General features: G+C 34.1%; 1 protein-coding gene across 2 annotated transcripts in view; it reads right to left on the bottom strand.

Annotated features, from left to right (window-relative positions):
- LOC145277822 (neo-calmodulin-like) overlaps positions 1-14,004 on the bottom strand; it is a 71,323-nt gene that overhangs the window by 19,392 nt on the left and 37,927 nt on the right. The window contains exons 1-3 of one of the 2 annotated variants that reach the window (XM_080129722.1): positions 9,777-10,558; positions 3,737-3,776; positions 40-183 (exon numbers count right to left, since the gene is read on the bottom strand). In XM_080129722.1, coding sequence (XP_079985848.1) covers positions 40-183; positions 3,737-3,776; positions 9,777-9,944 — 352 coding nt within the window. In that variant the 5' untranslated portion in view covers positions 9,945-10,558. Of the gene's footprint in view, positions 1-39; positions 184-3,736; positions 3,777-9,776; positions 10,559-14,004 lie in introns of those variants that run through there. The other variant, XM_080129723.1, reaches the window with a different exon arrangement.

Here is a 14,004-nt window from a genome sequence, read left to right as displayed (position 1 = left end):
AGAGTGGGAAAACGGATAAGCGATGAGTCACATACTAACCTGCAATGTTGTGGTCTTTAAGAACTTGCCGAAGTTCATCAGTTGAAGGGAAATGTCCCAAACTATGAATGATGGTACGCAATTCATGCACAGACACGGTGCCATCGCCATTGATGTCAAGAAAGCGAAATGCTTCGCGAAGTTCTATGAAAGTAAATAAGAAACGAGGATTTCGAATTTTAGGTGGGAGTAAGATTTATCAAGTTTGGAAAAATCCTAAAAAATGTCACGAGGCACTGTTTCAAAACAACTAATTATTGCACAAATTAATTATATTTGATGTTTTTGAGTGAAAATATGTATAATATAATTTCTGAGAAAAGTTACAATTGGAGTTGAGAGGCATTCTTTAATTTTAACATGGTGGCTGAATCTTTTTTGCGCTTATGCTAATACAAGAGATAAACTTTTTCTTTTTCTTTTTTTAAACGCTTACTCATGCATAATTAAACACTTACTCATGCATAATTAAACACTTACTCATGCATAATTAAACGCTTTATACTCATGCATAATTAATTAAACGCTTACTCATGCAAAATTAAACGCATTAAATGCATAATTAATTAAACGTTTTATACTCATGCATAATTAAACGCTTTATACTCATCCATACTTAAACGCTTTATACTCATCCATAATTAAACGCTTTATACTCATGCATAATTTTTTTTGTTTTTTTTACACGGTGGTCACCACTTATCAAGGCCCGGAAGCCACTCAGGGATAAGGGTTATTGCAAGTACAGTACGTTAGAGATTTGATGAAGTGTTTACTTAAGGGAGAGGTTCATTAGGAATTTGTTACGTTGGACTTGAAGACATCCAAGTTGTAGTCAGGTGGGAAGCAGGCAGACGGAACAGAGTTCCACAGGCGTGCGGTTCTGAGAAAGAAGCTTTGTTCATGGAATCAACGTTTTGATTTAGGCACAGATAAAGAGTGGGGGAAATTTTTCACAGTGGATTCAGCTAGACGGGTGTTTTTCGTGAAAGATTGGCGAGGGGGACCAGAGATTGGAGTTCAGACGAGCACCTGCCACGGAAATAACGATAAAACAAGGATAGGCTCGCAACGTCTCTTCTGTGGGAGAGAGGTTGTAGGGTAGAGAAAAGAACATCCCCCACTAAGCTACAAAGTCTATTTTGTACTCTGTCAAGGCAGGATAAGCTGTTTTTAGCAGCTCCTGCCCAGATATGGCAGCAGTATTCCATTCTTGGACGTACTTGGTTTTTATATAGATAGAGAATTGCATCAGTAGTGAGATATCTTCTGGAGCGGTAGAAGGATCCTACCATCTTTCCAGCGACCTTGGCAACAGCACTTGATGTACATGTTCCATTTCAGATCAGGAGTAAAGGACAAACCCAGAAGCTTGTCAAAACACGGGGCTTCTTCTAGACGAGAGCCATCCATTTCAATTGATGCCAGATGGGGATCAGAGCGTTGATGATGTAAAGATAGGAGCTTGGTTTTAGATGCATTAAAGGTAACCAGCCACGACTTCCCCAACTGAACCACGCGTTCGAGATCAGAGGAGAGAGAATCAGAGAGAACCTTGTCATTTACAGCCTTTGATGTGTTGCCGTAGATGGTCGTATCATCAGCATAGATGTCAACGAATGATTTAAGTATGTATTTAGGGAGGTCATTGATGTAGATCAGGAAGAGAGTTAGGCCCAGGATTGACCCTTGAGGGACTCCAGCATTAATACTGCAGGCCTCTAATTTTTGTCCATCGACCACTACTCTTATGAGCCTATCAGAGAGAAATGATTTAATGATTGAGAAAACATTTCCAGTTATATCGTAGCTGGAAATCTTGTGAAGTAGGCCCTTATGCCATACCTTGTCGAAGGCCTTTGATATGTCAAGAGCAATTGCCCTAGAAAGGAAGCCTTTGTCAAGAGATTCACTAATCCTGTGAGATATAACCGTTAGCACATCTGTGGTAGATCTTGCAGAATGGAAACCATATTGTGTGTCACTAAGAAGGTTGTTTCTGCTGAGGTGGTTGACTATTTCTCTATTTAATATGGATTCCAGAAACTTACTCATAACACACAGGAGGCTTATTGGTCTGTGCTGACAGGGAGATGATTTATTACCTGAATTCTTAAATACAGGGCATACTGATGAGGTTTTCCAGGGAGTCGGAAAGCACTTCTCCTTAAGGCAACTCTTAAACAGTTTCGTAAGTATGGGAGCAAGTTCTGGTTGAATCTTTTTTGACACTATAATTGGGATGCCGTCAGGGCCAGTTGCTTTACTGGAATCAAGGTTCTTGATTAGCTTGGCGACCTCATACACGGATATTTGTATGTTACCTAGCGTGTTCTGTGTTATAGGAGGAAATATGGGGTGTTGATGGCCTTCGTCGCATAGGGTAGAATTAGCTGCAAAGTTCTTGGCAAATAGTTTGGCCTTGTCTGATGCTGACGAAATGACCATTGATAATGGTTGGGATAGAACGCACACTTCTGTTCAGGATCCTATTTGTTATTTGCCAAAACTGGTGGGAACCAAGCCGCTAATCAGCTACTTTGGATTTAACAGACTGGGCATATAGCTCTCTTGCATTTTTTATTACTCTTTTACAGTGGTTGCTGGCGTTCCTGATTGAGAAAAATAATTTTTTGCGCCAGCTCATATAAAATATCTATCTTGGCTGATGGTAAATATAATGTACAATGTATTTAATGCTGTGTTCTTGTTCGTACTAATAGTATAAGTACTGCTTGGAGATTATTTAGTGCTTGCCAGTGAATCAATGATAAATATATGTTCATTTGCAAGAATGCTGTGGAAAGTACAGGTCTAAGAGTGAATGTCACCAAACCAACCCAATGTTGGAAAGCTTATAGAAACAGGAAAGCTCCTCTGTTAAGTTTCTGCAAATGGGGAAAGAGTTGGGAGCAACTCAATACTTTGTGGTACTTGTAATCATTGCAGTGGAATTACTGATAAGTTGAGATTTTGTGTGTTAGAAGTGGAAGACACTAGGAGACTGATAGGACTCATATGCTGAGAAAGTAAATTTGGATGACATGGCTACAGAACTTTTGTTATCTTGGTGATACCATTGGTGCACAGGGAGGCGTTGAATTGCAAGAATGGATGGAGTAAGTTCAGTGAAGTTCTTCCATTACTAACTAGCAGAGCGTTACCATTGTCAACCAAGGAGAAATGTGTGCACAATGTAATGATGTATGGAAAGGAAACCTGGACAGTGAGGGTTGAGGACAAGCGTTGCATGGAAAAATGATAGGAGCATAATATAATAAATATGTGTAATGTGAGTCTTAAAAACAGGCTTAGATCCTATGAGAAAGATTAATTGTGGACATTATAAGATCTTGTGTGCGAAACAATTTGCTTGATAAGGTCACATTGAAACACTTGAATTAGTATATTTAGAATAGTTCAAGTAGTGGATGCAGTTGATAGAGAGTTAGGGTTAGAAAAACATGAAAGAAGAATTAATTTGAGAAGGAGGAAAAAATAAAAACAAGATTCATTTGAAATCCATTTTCTAAAAGCTGTCCCACACATGTCATATAGAACAGGCTTTAAAGCAATGATGATGATAATCATCATCATCATCATCATCATCATCAATATGAATGGATTTTTCGTTTCTATCATTCTTGGAGACATTCTCATCTATGATTAAAATGTATAAATTCACGAACAGACTTACCTTTTAGTTCCTTTTCTGGGTGTCGATGATGAACCTTGTTCTGTAATAAAGAAACCATTTCAATGCATTACAAAGACACATCATCTTAAAATAAGAAGTAAAATTATAAATGAATAATTCATTCAACCAAGTAACGTTCGAACATTAAACGCACCATTTGCATAAATAAAAATATACCTAAAACAGATATTAAATAGATAAACAATAAGTATTCACTGGATTTCAACCATGTAGATATAAATTTACCTGGATTACAGTCTCTCTCTCTCTCTCTCTCTCTCTCTCTCTATATATATATATATATATATATATATATATATATATATATATATATGAGGGAACTAAAGGGAGAGAATGAGATCAATTCTTTAAGAAGATACTTATCAAGATAATGCAAAGCTCAACAACTAGTTTTGGAGCTTATATAGAAATCAGCAAAGAAAGAAATTGACAATATAAAACTATATACTAATATATAGAGAGATTTATTCATTTATTCAATAATTTATCAATTCTTTTCTTTTTGTCACTTGGCCATTTAATTCCCCTTTTTTATTCCCCTACATTCAATATCTTTTATTTCTTTATAATTCTTATATTTTATATCAATTTGATTTTATTTCATTTTATTTATTATATTTTATATCTATTCCATCCCCTTAGTTTACCATCTATTTATCTTCTATCTTAAAATAAATCTTTCTATTTTGTAGCCCTAATATTTATCTTCTTACATTTATTATATTATTATTATTCCTAATAATTTATATTTCCTTTCAGAACAATTATAATTTCGGACACCTCTTCTAAAATATACCGACATAACACAAACCATCCATTTCATATACATCCATCCCATAGCTATAACCAATTAATACATATGGTTAAATAACCCATTAATACATATGATTAAATAACCCATTAATACATATGATTAAATAACCCATTAATACATATGATTAAATAACCCATATGATTAAATAAGCACATCCTTTTAATTAACTTCTCCTATATGCTTCCTGAGAGTTTAATCACACATATTGTCCGAATATATTAAACCTACTATGATATATATGTCATACACTTACATGCATTATATAATAAAAACTATGCTCCCCCTATATCACAGAGATCAATCTAGTTCCCTAAAACAGCCTCAATATTTTATTATGCTCTTAATGTAACTGTTGTGCAAGACGAATTATGTTAACTAATATCTTCTCTCCTCTTCTGGTGAGAAGCAGTAGGCTTCGAAATACTATGGTATAAAGAGTTCTCACTTATCTAACAATCCTAATTGATGCATACCCTTATGGGACAAATTATTAAATATATATATCTATATATATATATATATATATATATATATATATATATATATATATATATATAGTTTTCTATCGTCATTTTCTTTCTTTATTGATTTTTATATGTACATATATAATGCTTCTATAAACACACACATATATACACACACGCACATATATGTGTACATATGTATATGCATATTTATATGTATAGTACTTATATAAACAACTAACAACCAATATATGTATATTTATATAAATAAATATATTTATATATAAATTATATATATATATATATATATATATATATATATATATATATATATATATATCATATCTTGTGAGTTGTTTTGTGCATAAGAATTAATCCAATGAAACTGTAATATCGCTCAGAACATTTTTATTTTAGTTTAAATTTTTATCCATACAAACATTATGGAAATCTATGTGCATACATGTTTCGGCTATAATCTTATTGTCAAGGTTTAGTCTCATCGACGACGTTCCACATCAGATATGCTATAAAAAAACGAATTTTGTTCGGTGTTAAGTGGGTATCAAATATGTTGAACATAAAAATGACTTTTTGGATTTATACGACAAACGCAAGCAGTATATGAATAGAGTTATATACAGTAAATACGAATGGTAATTGTGCGTATAGAAGGCAAAACGTTTATCAGAAGAGAAGATGGGTTTCCTCTCACTTTATAACTATAATGCCAAGTTTTAACGAATGTTTTATTCAAGAAATACTTAATTCAACATTTGGTAATATGAATAAAATTTCATGAAAATGAAACCAATTTTTTTCCAACGATGAAATTTCAACCTAAAAAAAATACTTTTTCACATTTTATTAGCCACTCCTATTTTTTGTTGGATTATGTTTTAGATAATTCGATTAGAAATTGAAGATTACTGATCGAATTCAAATTGAATTCAAATTTATGATTTCTGTCTTAACGGTGCTATTATTTTTATTTATAAAACATATACCATCTAAAATAAGATGATGTATGTTTTATAAGCAAAATAAATCAAAATAAAATGGGATATAATCTTATTGCCCAAAGGCTTAGCCTCATCGACGACCTTTCACATCAGATACGCTGAAAAAAAAAACGAATTCCGTTCGGTGTTAGGTGGATATCAAATATGTTGAACATAAAAGTGACCTTTTGGATTCATACGACAAACGCAAACAGTATATTTGAGTATTTTTGTTTGTTTAATGTAAATACAGTGTTGGATTCAAAATTCCAAAGACGACATGCCGAAATAACAAGGAAAGGCATAGAATCGCAGAAGATAGAAACTCGTGATTCCTCGAAAATTCATAATAATATAGTGAATAAAGGAGAATCAGTAACCGCTCCACTATCCAAACAACCAGAGAATCGCATGCACGGCAACCGAGAAGGCGGAACTGCTTGTCCGGCGATTCGCCTCCTACTCCACCTTAGAGCCAACAAACAATTCCCTCACAAATTTCCCTAGATTTTCCGAATTGAAGTCACACTTGATGATCTGAAAATCTCATGTTCGCGATAAAAAACTTAGACATCTCCACCACGTTTGTGCCTGCTATACTAATTAAGAAATGCTCAGCTAAGTTTTGGTGAATCTTGCTTCCAAAATAGCTGGAAGATGTACAAGAATCCCGGTGAAAAGGACTCGCTCTGTTATCACCGTATATTGTTCTTCCCCTCTTCGCTAAAATCTTTGAGACATTAATCAATCAAACACTAGTCTTCTCTCTGACTAATAGTATGGATTTAGACAATGTTGTTCTACTGCTGATATTTTAGCGGTCACCAAATTAATGCCGTACCCCGGGATTCTACTCTGTGTGTGTGTGTATATATATATATATATATATATATATATATATATATATATATATATGGGGGGGTATATAGATATATATATGCATCTTTGTATATGTATAAGCAGCATTTTTACTCTATGGCATATTTTATTAAATAAAATAAACGTTTTTGGTCTATTAATTCTATTTTCGATCCTTTCCAACTTCGGAATAACAGTCTTCACTTCTGGATTTGAACAATTTATATATTTTTGAATGGTGTATATATATATATATATATATATATATATATATATATATATATATATATATATATATATATATATGTGTGTGTGTGTGTGTGTGTGTGTGTGTGTGTGTGTGTGTGTGTGTGTGTGTGTGTGTGTGTTCTTTTTAAGTTTTTACTTGTATTAACACAATTTCGTCCTATTTTAGTTTATCTGTGATTCGTCGGCGTTATCTGGTTATGTCATTTGGTTTCCGGAATTTAGGAAAACTCGTACCTTGAAAACTCGTAGTCGGAAATCTCTTACTCGGAAAACTCGTATCCGGAAAACTCGTATCCGGAAAACTCGTTCATTTTTGTTGGATAGGAAAATTGGCCTATTATTGAATAAATATCGATGGAAAACACATTTTATGAATGTTATTGAAAGGGAATATTGTTTTTAAAAGAGAATACACATCCCATAATATTTTAAAATAACAAAACAAAATTGATTTTTCTAAATGTTCGTTTTCTACCTAGTTTCATAAGTTTTTTTGTGGTTTAACTTATTTTATAGAGTTTATTTAGTTTTAAAAAAACAAGTAATGTCGAGTGTTACTTTTGAGCAAACAATGTCCTACATGAGAGGATCACATCTTAGGAGTATCGATAATCGCTCAAAAATAGAAAATTAAAGAAAATACTGGGTAGAAAATAAATTTGCATATTTTTAGGTAATGTTCAAGATCACTACTCGGAAAAAATCAAGCTACCGGAAGTAGATACGGTTGATTATGTAACGAAACCGAACGGAAGACACAAAAAACGGAACCATATATAGTTTATTAAAAATATTACCTCAGCTTTTAACACGTCTTGTGTTATTGCGAAACAAAAAAAAAAAGAAAACACTTCTTGTATTATCAAATAATAAAAGAAATATTTTATTAAAAATAATTAATTTAGTTTGAACCCTTTTTGTGTTCACGAAATAACAAAAGGCACTTCTGCAGTATGCGGGCGACGGCCATCTTTGTGCATTTCACTAAACTGTCGCCAGGTGACGCTTCTCGGTCAAAAAACATTTAAATTATTAACTTGTTGCTGACCCTTCAAAGTTGCTTTAATTCAAAAAAATGTTTTATTTAAATTATTTATTTGTTCGAAAAAAAAAGAAGCTATTTTACTATTAAAATCCAATGTTGCTTTCATTACAAAATTGTTTTATTAAAATTATGTTTTTTACGCAGACTTTAAAATAAATGTTTTTACAATTATATATTGATACAGTTTTATACAATAAATGTTTTGGTTTTAAAATATTTTTCTGTTCGGAAAAAAATCTTGTTTGTTACTTATTTGCCGCGTTATTTCACCAAGAGCAAATGCTAGTTATTGCCCCCTAACAATGGCCGCCGTCTACAGAAGTGCTCTTCAAATGACTTTTAAACAAATAAAAAAAAACTTATATTATCAAATAATACAATAAGTGTTTTCGTTGCTTATGCATTTTTGGTACCGCGCTATTTCAAATAATTTTTTCAGATTGAATTCAAGTTTCACGATATTTTTTTAATTGAATTGTTAGGTGGAAGCACAGAATAGTTGCAAAACGCCCTCCCCTCCCGATGTTAAGAATGGCTTTCGAAATAATAACGCTATTTTTCAGCGCGATATCAAAAATACATAAGTACCGTGTTTTCCTTTTTTGTTCGGTAATAACTCAAGAATTATTTAAACTAAATTAATTCTTCTGCTTTCTTTGATAATACATGTTTTCTTTCTTTCTTTTTTTTTTTTTTGGTTCCGTAACAATACAAAAAGTGTTAAAAGTTTTAAAGTGATAAAAGTATTTTTTATATGGTTTCGTTTTTCGTGTCTTGACTCCGTGATCAAGTTTATTTTTTTAAACAAGAGTAAACAAGTAAAAATAATTTTAAAAAACATAATGGGGGTGCGTAGTCGCCTTTAAAAGCAATATCTTCTCCAAGAACGAATATAAAATATGTTTTCAATCGATATTTATTTTATAATGGACCAGTTTTCCTACCTAGCAAAAATGAGCGAGCTTTCCGGGTACGAGTTTTCCAAGGAAGAGTTTTCCGGGGACGAGTTTTCCGGGCACCTGTTTCAGCACTCCAGAGTTTGTCTTAATATTTAAACTGTGTTCATCAGTTCTGTGCTTTTTATGTTTTTTATTTCCTAGTCTTTTTTTTTTAGGTTTTACGGAACTGCTTCTAGTGTTCCTATTATTATTGATATTACAGTAGCTTTTATCACGTTTCATATTCCTTTTATCTGTCTAGCAAATTCCATATATAAAATTAGACCTAAGTAACATTACCTTAACAAAATTATAATATAAATTTATAACAATTTGGTTTAATTAATAATTTAATAAGCAAGCAATATATAATCATTATAGAATGATTATATTTAACTGCAAAAATCTTATTACAAAAATCAATTAACTTGGTTAAAAAAAACAACGCACACATCTTTTAAAAAGTCAAATAAAAGTAAAAGCAAAAGACACCTAGTAAATAAAGAATGTTATTTTTTTTAGAGTTGAAAGTATTTATGGAAGAAGACATAGAAGAAGAAGAAGAAGAAGAAGAAGAAGAAGAAGAAGACATGGAGATTCGAACAAGAAAGATACAGTCAAGAAAGAAAAAGAAAACAAAAGCACTGCACCTCGACCTTCACTTGAGGAATGCTTGGCAGCTCCGGCCGTTGTCCAAAACGTGTATTCTTGAATGCTGCAATTCGATTCAAGCATCGACGAATACGTTGCTGTATCCAAGATCCACAAGAAGCCAAACAATGCAGAAAAAGAGACACATGATCCAAAATAGAACCCATTCATCAAATCCAACGATGTGTCGTCGCCGTCGTAGTAGTAACAATAACAATACTAGCGATGATGGAAATAATACCCCTTGATGAAATCAACGATCTTGTCGACATTATTGAAATTCTACCAAATAATTGCGATGTTGTTGCAAAACCGTTTAAAAAACAAAATCGTGGCTTAGTCATGAACTAATGACGTTATCATGAGGCCAGAACAAGTGCGCGCACTATTGACAGTTGATGAGTGGAGCAAGAGACGGGGAATCATTAGCTAATATGGGCGATAAACACTGGCAAACGCGAGAAGAGCACATTTTTTTATAATGCATCGAATATAGAAATTGGAATATAGAAGAGAAAAAGAGATTCTCTCTGAAAATACAAACAAAGAACTGATTATTGTGTTATTTCTACCGTAGAAATTATCGGCCCGTTCTAATGAAATGGAAATAGTTCTTCGATTACAAGAACCTGTGCAAATTTGTATCGTTAATACTATTTTTTTTTGACAATGGCTTGCATTGTTCTGTCGTCTTGTATTTTTTCCTCTTTCAAGTGTCACAAAGCGACGATGTCAACCGCACAATAATAATGCCGGTAAGGCCGTCAAAAGAGCCAAGTGTGTCCTTCATTCGTCCTGCTAACAAAAGGGAGGGACAGGAAATTTAGAAAGAAAAAAAAAACGTGTAAAAGAAACAAAAAAGCATTAAAAGAATCATAAAAGAAAAAAAGAAAGTTAACGGAAGGCTGACCAATTCACAAGTGAAAGACTTTTCCGATTTTCTTCATTTCTTTTTTTATGGTCATTCAGACGAGTATGTATATTCTTATTCATACTAGAGTATGTGTATGCATGTGTTTTTGTAAGAGTTTATGCAAGCGTATATATATATGTGTGTGGTAGTCAATATACGTATGAGACAGGAAGTGGGGGAAAATTTGATACGTACTACTCTGTAAGTTTTAATTTAGTCTTAAGCAAAATTATGAATGGATCCTCAAGTGGGCGTTGCCCTTATCTTCGGCTGAAATCTAGAGACCAGATAGTCTTCATGTGGTTGATTTAACACACACACACACACACACACACACACACACACACACACACACACACACACACACACACATATATATATATATATATATATATATATATATATATATATATATATATATATATACTTACACATGCACTACAGAAGACCAGAACATCGGTATCGTCGGTTTCAAACCCCCAAAACGGGACCTATAGTTAGTTTCTTCTGTCGAATTTTTTTTATTTTCCCCCCGGAAGCAGAGACTAAATAAATTCCTGCATAGAGGACAAATTATAAGTCTTCTTTTGTTTAGTATTTGTATTTGAAACCGACGGTACAAATGTCGTTCTGATCTTTTGTAACACATGTATAAATAAATATTACGCGCTCATTTTTAAAGTTTTCTTAATAATCGCGCTCTCTGCTGAAGTTCTCTCCTATAAATATTACATATATATACACATACACACATGCATATATATAAATATGTATATATATATATATATATGTATATATATATGTGTACATATTACATATGTATACGCACGCGAGTTCACATACACACGTGTGTGTATTTAAATCAAACTAGTAAGTTTAGACAATTAATTTTGTGAGTTTTCGATATGTGACTCAATTTATATCGAGTACTAACTGAATATGAGAGAGAATTATGTCCGTGGAAGATCGAAAATTTTCCCAAAAGAGTTTAAAATTATTTCAACATTCTGAAAAGTAAAATCAAACGCAAAACAATAGTAAAAGTATTCAGTTCTATTGAACTGGATCTCTTTACTTGTTGAACACAATGTGATTATTACATGTTGTCTTCTCACTCCGTATAATAACAATTGGATGATGGATTCATTTTTCTATAATTTGCTCCATGTTTCCGTAAAAAATGGAGAATGTTCAGAGACTTACTAAAACAGCCTCTAAATTAGTATAAATTTTTTTTTGCCAAAATAAGCATTACTTTCATGTAGTAGCTCTCCATGTACGCAGTCAATTATTTTTTCATTATCATACTGCAAAATAAAATATTTGTTGGAGACGATTTTATGACTAAGGATTTTGCATAACTGCAATTATTCCTTCCGTAAAATTCGTGTCCATCGTCCACGGAATTATAAGAGGTCGTCACATCATTTAGAATCGATACTAGCGCACAAATACATGTATTTGGTGACTTTAATGTCTACCACAAAAACTGGCTTGGATTCTCTACTTACACAGATGCAGCGGGCAGCACAACTCATAGCTTCACTATATCTCACTCCCTATCACAAATTGATACGTTTCCAACCCGTTTCTCTAACCAGGAAAAACAACACGCATCACTTCTAGATCTGTTTTTGACCACAGTTCCCGATGACTGCATAACGAAGGCCCACAGCCCACTCGGGGACGCTGATCATGCAGTTATAATGATTGAAATCGCCCTAAACTCTAGAGCCAAAACTGAAGAGCCAGTGCTCAAAACAACGAGATATTATAAAAAGGCTGACTGGGAAGCCATCAGGGAACTAATCAGAGATGCCCCATGGAGAAATATTTTTTCTCTCCCTGCTGAACAGTGTGCAAACGAGACCACTGACTGGTTCAAAACTGCAATCGAAGCGCATGTTCCCATGCAGAAATTTTATAGTAAGTCCCACTCTCCCCAATGGTTTACGTCGACTTGCGCAACTGCCATTGCTCAAAAGCAGCATCCATACCGTAGGTTTAACCAACATAAGTCCAGTTCAAACAGACTGGGGTATATAGAAGCTAGAAACAACGTTAAGAAATAAATAGCGACAGCTAAGAGAGAATTTACGGAAACCACTAAAAAGCGCATCGAAGCACAAAAACTAGGAACTCAAAACTCCTGGAAAATCTACAACAGTGTAGTAAATAATGGGCAATCAACAATTCCCCCACTAACCAACAATCACAAGGTTGTCTCCTCAGCAACCGACAAGGCTAACATGCTTGCCAGTCAGTTTGCCTCAAACTCCACACTGGACCCTTCTAACCACCCCTACCTGACTTTCCTATGCGGACAGACGCCACGCTAGACGATCTGAAAATCACCCCTGCTCAGGTGCGTGCCATCATAAAAAACCTTGACACTTCAAAAGCATGTGGACCCGATCTCATCCCAGCTGTGCTATTAAAAAAGTGCTCAGCCGAAGTGGTTCCAGTTCCCTCCAAGCTCTACAACAAATGCTTTAATGAAGCTAGCTTTCCGGGCTGTTGGAAACTGCTTCTGTTGTACCAGTATTCAAGAATTCTGGCCAAAGGACTGACCCATCAAATTATCGCCTCATTAGCCTCCTCCCACTTTTTGCCAAAATATTTGAGACCATAATTAACCATGCTCTAGTCCATCACCTTGTAGATGCTAAACTTCTGACTGACAAACAATATGGATTTAGACAAGCCCGTTCCACAGCAGACATCCTAATTATAATCTCTGAACGTATATACCATTCACTGGACAAAGCGGGGGAGGGCAGAGCGGTAGCTCTAGATATATCTAAGGCTTTTGACAGGGTATGGCATGAGAGTCTCCTCAGGAAAATTAGATCATACGGTATCACTGGTAGAATACTTAACATAATTAAATCCTTCTTAGATAAGAGAAAAAATCCAAGTTGTCCTCGACGGTCGTACATCTAAACAATATGATATAAATGCGGGGGTTCCTTGGACCTCTATTGTTCCTGATATTCATAAATGACCTCCCCGACAAAATTGCCTCTGAGATGGGTATATATGCTAATGACACTACACTCTATAACAGGCACGACAGGAAGACGAATGAACACATTTCTAAAGAAATGGCAGAAACACTAGAGGAAGACCTCCAATCTGTGGTGGAATGGGAACAAAAGTGGTTGGTCGCGTTCAATGCCGCCAAGACTAAACTAGTTTCATTCAATAATTACAAGAAATCCTCTCTACCACCTATAGCAATGGCCAACGACTCTTTATCTGAGAGTCCATCTTTCAAACTCCTTGGCCTAACGTTCACAGGAAACATGAGTTGG

This window comes from Euprymna scolopes, chromosome 6 (genome assembly GCF_053919585.1).
Source record: "Euprymna scolopes isolate OS-2025 chromosome 6, ASM5391958v1, whole genome shotgun sequence".
Taxonomy (NCBI): Eukaryota; Metazoa; Mollusca; class Cephalopoda; order Sepiida; family Sepiolidae; genus Euprymna; species Euprymna scolopes.
The sequence above is the reverse complement of the archived record's forward strand: the minus strand, read 5'-3'. Positions and strand labels throughout refer to the sequence as shown.